General features: G+C 44.8%; 1 protein-coding gene across 1 annotated transcript in view; it reads right to left on the bottom strand.

Moving 5' to 3' along the window:
- Window positions 1-5,869, bottom strand: part of LOC106813862 (tetraspanin-5-like) — a 21,262-nt gene extending 15,393 nt beyond the window's left edge. Inside the window, exons 1-3 of the mRNA XM_014818103.1 lie at window positions 5,850-5,869; window positions 3,762-3,767; window positions 3,577-3,581 (exon numbers count right to left, since the gene is read on the bottom strand). Of these exons, the coding sequence (XP_014673589.1) occupies window positions 3,577-3,581; window positions 3,762-3,767; window positions 5,850-5,869 (31 nt within the window). The remainder of the gene's footprint in view (window positions 1-3,576; window positions 3,582-3,761; window positions 3,768-5,849) is intronic.
- Window positions 5,870-7,162: the final 1,293 nt, after the last annotated feature.

The following is a 7,162-nucleotide window of genomic DNA, read 5'->3' as shown; positions in this document are numbered from 1 at the left end:
AGAACTAATTGAATTCGTTAATTACGATAATTTTTGAATTTTCGCAACCGTTAGAAAAAAAAAGACTTTTTATAGGGGGGCCATGTGAAATAAATGTAAAAAATTCCAGTTTATGCAATCTTCAATTTTGGAAAGAAGGATGGATCTAGTTTAGTTATAACTTATTGCAGAATGCTACAGAACACAGTTGCTCTAAGTAATAGGCAGTGTGGCAGCGATCAGGGCATTTTACGAGATACCCACGTCTTCTTGTAAACTCAAATAAGAGTTATATCCTGGACTGCACAAGTGCCCAGTGTCTACATTGTTCAACACTGGGAATATGAGCTTTGACTTAAATTTCTTTTCAAAGAGCGAGTGTGATTGTGCGATGACACTGATATTTCTTTTACGATAAAGCTATGTAAGTAGTATATGGGTATGCAGAATCTTTTTTAAACCAATACGCTCTTAAGCAATTCCAGTTCCGGCCATTGAAGCTTAAAAAAATGCATTTTGCGCGCAGACAACAGGAACGAAGTTTTCGGCGATTGTTCTCATTTCTCTACATGGCAATGTTCATCTTTCTGACAGGCGAATTATAATTATACGCATTTGTACCTAATCCCTTCGCTAATTGCAGCTATGTTGCGCTGAATTTATAAAATTGCCACAATTCCCCACCCGCGCCATCAGTTGTCTAAGTTTACAACTGAAGCAGCCGACTCAATAGGCACCTATAACAACCGCAGAATTGAAATGTAGAAACTAACTATTCCCACAATTGCGTGAATGATCGGCACCCCCCGCCGCCCCCCCTAGAAACTATTTTTTTCAGGACAAGGCAATTTTGCGCGGATATGTGACGCAAACAGTACTTTTCAGTTTCCAATTAAAGTTCTGGAAGATGCAGTTCCTGCCTCGGATCGATGAGGAACGATCTTAGAGAGTTCAGATCGGTGATGCAAGGCTGAGATCGCAGGTGCTAACATACGCTGGCGCTGTATTATATGTAAGAACCCAGTGAAATTAAACAATTAAAATTCTACCATCTGCTAGGATTTTTCACCAAACCCGCAACCATGAAAAACTAATAGGAAGTTATTGGAAATCATACAGCTCTCTGTCTCAGAAATGCAAGGCGAACCAAGACAAGGGTTGCAACTCGGTTGCTACAGGCAACCTGGCTGCATCTACAAAAGACCGAACGCATGGCTATGCTAACAGAATAATCGAGGCCAGGTGTACAATCAAGCGAAACTGCAACGAAACATCAAATCTATAACATTACAAGATGAACGCGGGCAGCAATGCCGCTAATCGATAACGCAGGGCCATATAGCTTGCGTTAAACAATAATTTCGAATGAGTGGGGGGGCAAAGGGTTATGCGCCCACGACTAAACTGGCCATCATTATTGAGATACGAGAGATAAATGATAATTGATCAGGCAGATCTAAGCAATTTGCCGACTTCTTTGTAACTGGGTGAGGAACTAGTTTATTCGATAATGGCCAGAGACAAATATAAGTTTAATAAAAGGTCTAGCTACAGAACTGTACATTGTAATAATGGCCATGAGTAGCAAAAAAGAGACATCCACGAAATCTATTGCGCCTTGTTGTCTTTTAGGTATAATTGGCTATAGGCAGTGGGGCGATTCTAACTTTATGCATCGAAAAAAATGATTAATGTTGTTATGTTTCTTAATTGGTTAGCACGAACCTAGGCTACAAGGCTATATTATCAATTACGGTATTCTAATGAAGTTACCCGACCGATACTGGTAGCGCACAGGGACTACTACTACTGTCTGTCCACAACTACCCACATCACCCCGACTAGTAATGGGGCCACTAACCACTGACTGCGGTAACTCGTAAAACACATAGTCATCAAAGTCCCGGGGGACCTTATATATTCAAAGACGGAAAGAGAGCAAGTTGATCAAATAGACAGATCAATACTGCGGATCCACACAGTAGATAAGTAGCCTCAAATTTTGCAATTTACTTAAGCCTGCGCACACGGCTTGTGGTTTTGTGCTGGCGCGCGTGGCGCGATGGGGCGCACAAAACAGCAGGCGTGTGCGCGTGCAAGACGGCAAAATCGATTTCTTGCGTGTGAAATAACACAGCGTGTTTTGATATTTTCTTCCACGTGTGGGCAGATTCCCAGCAGTGGGTTGTGGCGGTGTCGGTGTGTCAAGTTCCACACGCGGGCTGCTATGTAACCGAGGCCATAGCAGCAGCGTCAAGCGAGTCACGTTGATTCTTAACTTGCGGTTGCAGCGCGGATTGCACTGCGGTAAGCACGCACGTAATCGCACATACACGCACGTAAACATGCAGGGTAAACGCACGTGCACGCGGGGTAGGAACCGGACGTACACGCACTGGGTACATGGCGGGTAGCAGCGCGGTTACCACGCACGTACACGCGGATAACGCACGGTAGCATCGCGGGTACCAGGGGCGTAAGGGATAGGCGAGCTGGAGGCGGGCAGATGGCACGGGCCGCTGCCCGCAGAGATGAGTAGAAACTTTGGCTGTGCCCGCCCCAGGTGCCCCCAGTGAAAAGTTCATCGGCTTCATACAAAAAAGAATTTGAATTAAAAAGCAATGGCCGGTTAGACCAGTATAATACAAGCGAGTGGTTCGGAACGACATCTTAGTCAAAATTATATATTGTGCGCCCGCCGCCGAAAATGTAAGGCCCCGCGCTTAGTGCTGCACGTGCCGCTGGGAAAAATCCTAGGCTACGCCAGGCTGGCGGGTAGCACGGTCACTAACACGACAGATACGACGCACGTACACGCACGGTACACTGCGGTAGCCCGCAGCGTACACGTGGGTACATGCAGATACAGACGCAGTACATGCGGATACACGCAGGTAACGCGGGTACACGCACGCTACACACAGATACACGCAGCGTACACGGCGGGTACACGCGGAGATACTACCGCAGCGTACAGCGCACGTACACGCGGTTACACGCAGCGTAGCACGTAGATATCACCGAGGACACAGTGACACACATATTACAACACGGCACGTATCGCACGTGCACTGGCGGGTAACGCAGCGCGTGACGACGCACGTACAGCGGTACAGAGCGGATCACACGACATTTACAGGGGGGCTAGACGCCGTGAACACAGATACCTGCACGTACACGCTGGTACAACGGAGGATACACGCTACGTTACAGGCGGTTGTACACCGCACGTGGGGCGTTGTATCTGCGTGTACGTGCGTGTACCCGGCGTGTACCGTGCGTGGTACCCCGCGTGTACGTGCGTGTAATCTCTGTGTAGCCCGCGATGTAGTGCGTGATACCTGCGTGCACGTGCGTGTATTGCGTGTACGTTGCGTGATATCTGTGTGTATCGTCGCGTGTATCTGTACGTACACGCGTGTACGTGCGTGTACGTGCGTGTACCGCAGTGCAACCGCGCTGCAACCGCAAGTTAAGATCACGTGACTCGCTTGACCTGCTGCTATTGGTCGGTTACATAGAGCCGGTGTGGAACTTGACACAGCCACTCAGCACACGCTGTGGAATCTGCCACACGTGGAAGAAAATATCAAACACGTGTGATATTTTCCACACGCAAGAAATCGATGCGTTTGCACGCGCACACGCTGTGTTTTGTGCTGCGCCATCAGCCACGCGTGGCCGATGGCGCAGCACAAAACACAGCGTGTGCGGCAGGCTTTAAAACGATCATTGCGAGAATTTTGCTCAGAAAAACTAAATATAGCTGAATATAGTCTCACCTGACACTGAAAATATCACGATTACACCAACATTCAAAACACCAATATTTTATGCAGTTATAGCATAGAAAAATTGATTTGACCACATCATACCAGTAACCAGCAACACATTTTTTCGAGTCAGGACTTTCAAAAATCACAAATGGCGTCTCAAACAAGCGAACATAATTAAAACAAGGGGGCATCTATTTGAGTGTGATAAGTATTCTCGCTGGCGGTACGCAACGAGGATTTGATCCACTTCTCTCTCCGTATTCGTTATAGTCCCTAGGACTTTTGAAGACTAATATTTATTAGGTTACAACTTACACTCTTGTTTGTGTTATGCTACTATGCACCTCTGTGTTTACATCTGACCAAAAATATCTCCGGTGCAATGTTTGCATTACTGTACCCTTGTTGATGTCTCGCGGTACCGCGAGAAAGTGCGAGACATGACAGCGAAAATCAACAAGAGAACGCAAAATTGTAATCGTGCATGATTTTGTCTTTGCATGCGGTTCTAAGACATTATATTGTTATTTCAAACAATTACTGTTACTCAAGCAACAACGGTAGGCATCATGAGAGTGAGAATAAACACTAAAAAACGCTGAAAACAACTCGCAATGATCGCTTTAAGCGGAAGGGAAAGAATTTCAATACGAAATGACAGACACACAGGCACTTGGAGCATTTCAATAGAATATAATGCTAAATAAATACGAAATCTATTTACTACCAAAGTCTTAATGTTTCTCTACTGTCTTTCACCTATTATTGCTGACAATTTCAAATTCAAATTCACGAAGGACAGTGTTCACTTGTTATAAAAACATACTGTCTGTGTTCGTAACCGAGCTGTGTCACGCGAAATCACACAAAGCCTGACGAAATTCTCGCGTTCGCTCCCGTTGCGCAGTTAATGTAAATTGTCAAAAATGGCGGGTGTAGCTTGTTAAGCAGTCTTTCGCGATTCCAACGATAGTTGGAAAGTGGCGTCACCTGCAGGAACACCGGAGTTGTAACTGATTGAAAACGGTGAGTTGTGGAAAGTGAGGCGGCGAGTTAAAGCATCTATTGCAAGAATTTTCCAGTGTTTTCCCCACTTTCATGATACCTACCGTTATTGCTTGAGTAACAGCAATTGTCTAGAGTTATGATAAAATGTCTTAGAACCTTCGTGTTCACCAAATCCAATGAAATCATGCACGATTACAATTTTGCGTTCTGTTTCTGTTTACCGTTGCCATCTCGAATTTTCTCGCGGTAGCGCGAGACATCTATCACGGTGCAGCAATGCATACCATGCACTGTAGAAATCAGGTCAGAGTGTAAACGCAGACGTTCATACTAGCGTAACAGCAGTGTAGTACTAATGCCACGTAAAGTCTGTTATTAGAGAAGCTTGTGGATTGCCAGTCAGATAGTAACACAGGGAATGACAATGACTCTGAATTATTGACATAAAAACTCAATAATATTTACCAAACAGAATTGCACGCCCTTTTATTTTAATTATGTTTGCTTGTTTGAGACGCCATTTCTTATGTTTGAAAGTCGTGACACGATAAAATTTATTGCTGGTATGATGTGGTTAAATCAATTTTTCTATGCTATAACTGCATAAAATCTTGGTGTTTTTAATGTTGGTGTAATCAGTGATATTTCCACTGTCAGGTGAGACTATATTCAGCTATATTTCGTTTTTCTGAGCCAAAAAACTCGCAATAATCACTTTAAGCACCACGTTGTATATATATAGTCAATAGATGCGTGTGTGCTGTAGCTGCAGGTGCGAACTTGTTCTTGCTGTCAGTGGCTAAACTAGACTTAGTCCGACACTGCTGATAGTGATATTACTACCAGTGTGATCACTGACTCAATCACTGAATCAGTACCATCTATTACTAATATGTGTTAGTATCTCTAGACTACACTATACTATCAGGAAGGAATCAAACACAATGAATGATTTTTTTCACTCCCGATACTATCTTGCATAGTCTACGTTTACGGTACGTGTACCGACTGCTGCCGGCTAGGAATGTTAACAATGTTGATTGTTCTCTCTGTCTTGAGTAAGTGACTCACTGACACACAGCGTACCGACACATGTCATGAGTCATACTAGTCCGCAAATGCAGACTTTATAACTCCGCTTTGCTAATCTGAGGATGCGGGTTTATTGTCTGCAGTCACCAGCGAATAAAATACACGGGAGCAGCGAGCGATTTAGCTCCCGTCAGCTTTCAAAGCGCTCTGGTAACAACAATTACAAGAGCAATAAATTTGAGAGATACGAGAAAAAATCGCTCCCGTGCCGCCGGCAGCGTTAGAAATTAGTTCGGACCCGGAGGCCCGAGCCCACCAAGTTTTTGCTCGGGCCACCATCTCTACGAAACTCCCGGTCCTCCTGACCGGCACGTTTTCCCCTCATATTAAGCTGAAATACTACGGTTAGCGCAACGTAGTAACGCTTGACGTTACGTACGAGTATGTAACGTTACGCAGTACGTAACGTTACGAACGCGTAACGTTAGACAGACTTGTAAACGGGAGTGCATAATACGACCCGGTCCTCAACGTAGACGGGGTATCCAAAACATCTAGAGCTGCATGAACTCCCTCAACGCATGATTCGCCACACAAACAAAAACTCCCGACGGTCTAAGAAATCGATTGCGGCATTGTGGGTATGTAGTGCAGCCCAGTGTTTTTATGACCGCATAACAATAAGTTTTTATATCGCAGGGGTTATCGTGGGGAGTGAGTGCACGACCAGTGACACCTGACACGCACGTAATCAAAGCTGTTAACTGAATTCGTCACTTTTCTTAACGTAGAAAGTGGACTATTTTTATTCAGTTAGATATCTAGAAACAATGTAAACTGTATATACTTCAAGATTCTAGGCACTTGTAACTTTGCGGATGTGCGGCAGCGTTGATCGATGCATGGGGGTACGGAGGACTGGGGCACTGGCAGCAAGAACAAGTCCGCACCTGCAGCTACAGCACACACGCATCTATTAACTATATATAACAACTATATATAACGTTGTTATATATAGTCAATAGATGCGTGTGTGCTGTAGCTGCAGGTGCGGACTTGATCTTGCTGCCATGCAGTGCCCCAGTCCTCCGTACCCCCATGCATCGATCAATGCTGCCGCACATCCGCGAAGTTACAAGTGCCTAGAATCTTTATAAGTATATATATATACAGTTTACATTGCTTCTAGATATCTAACTGAATAAAAGTAGTCCACTTTCTACATTAAGAAAAGTGACGAAGTCAGTTAACAGCTTTGATTACGTGCGTGTCAGGTGTCACTGGTCGTGCACTCACTCTCCACGATAACCCCTGCGATATATAAACTTATTGTTATGCGGTCGTAAAAACGCTGGGCTGCACTAGAT

This window comes from Priapulus caudatus, unplaced genomic scaffold (assembly GCF_000485595.1).
Source record: "Priapulus caudatus unplaced genomic scaffold, Priapulus_caudatus-5.0.1 Scaffold836, whole genome shotgun sequence".
Lineage (NCBI taxonomy): Eukaryota > Metazoa > Priapulida > Priapulimorpha > Priapulimorphida > Priapulidae > Priapulus > Priapulus caudatus.
Note: the sequence above shows the minus strand (reverse complement) of the source record. Positions and strands in the feature narration are given on the sequence as shown.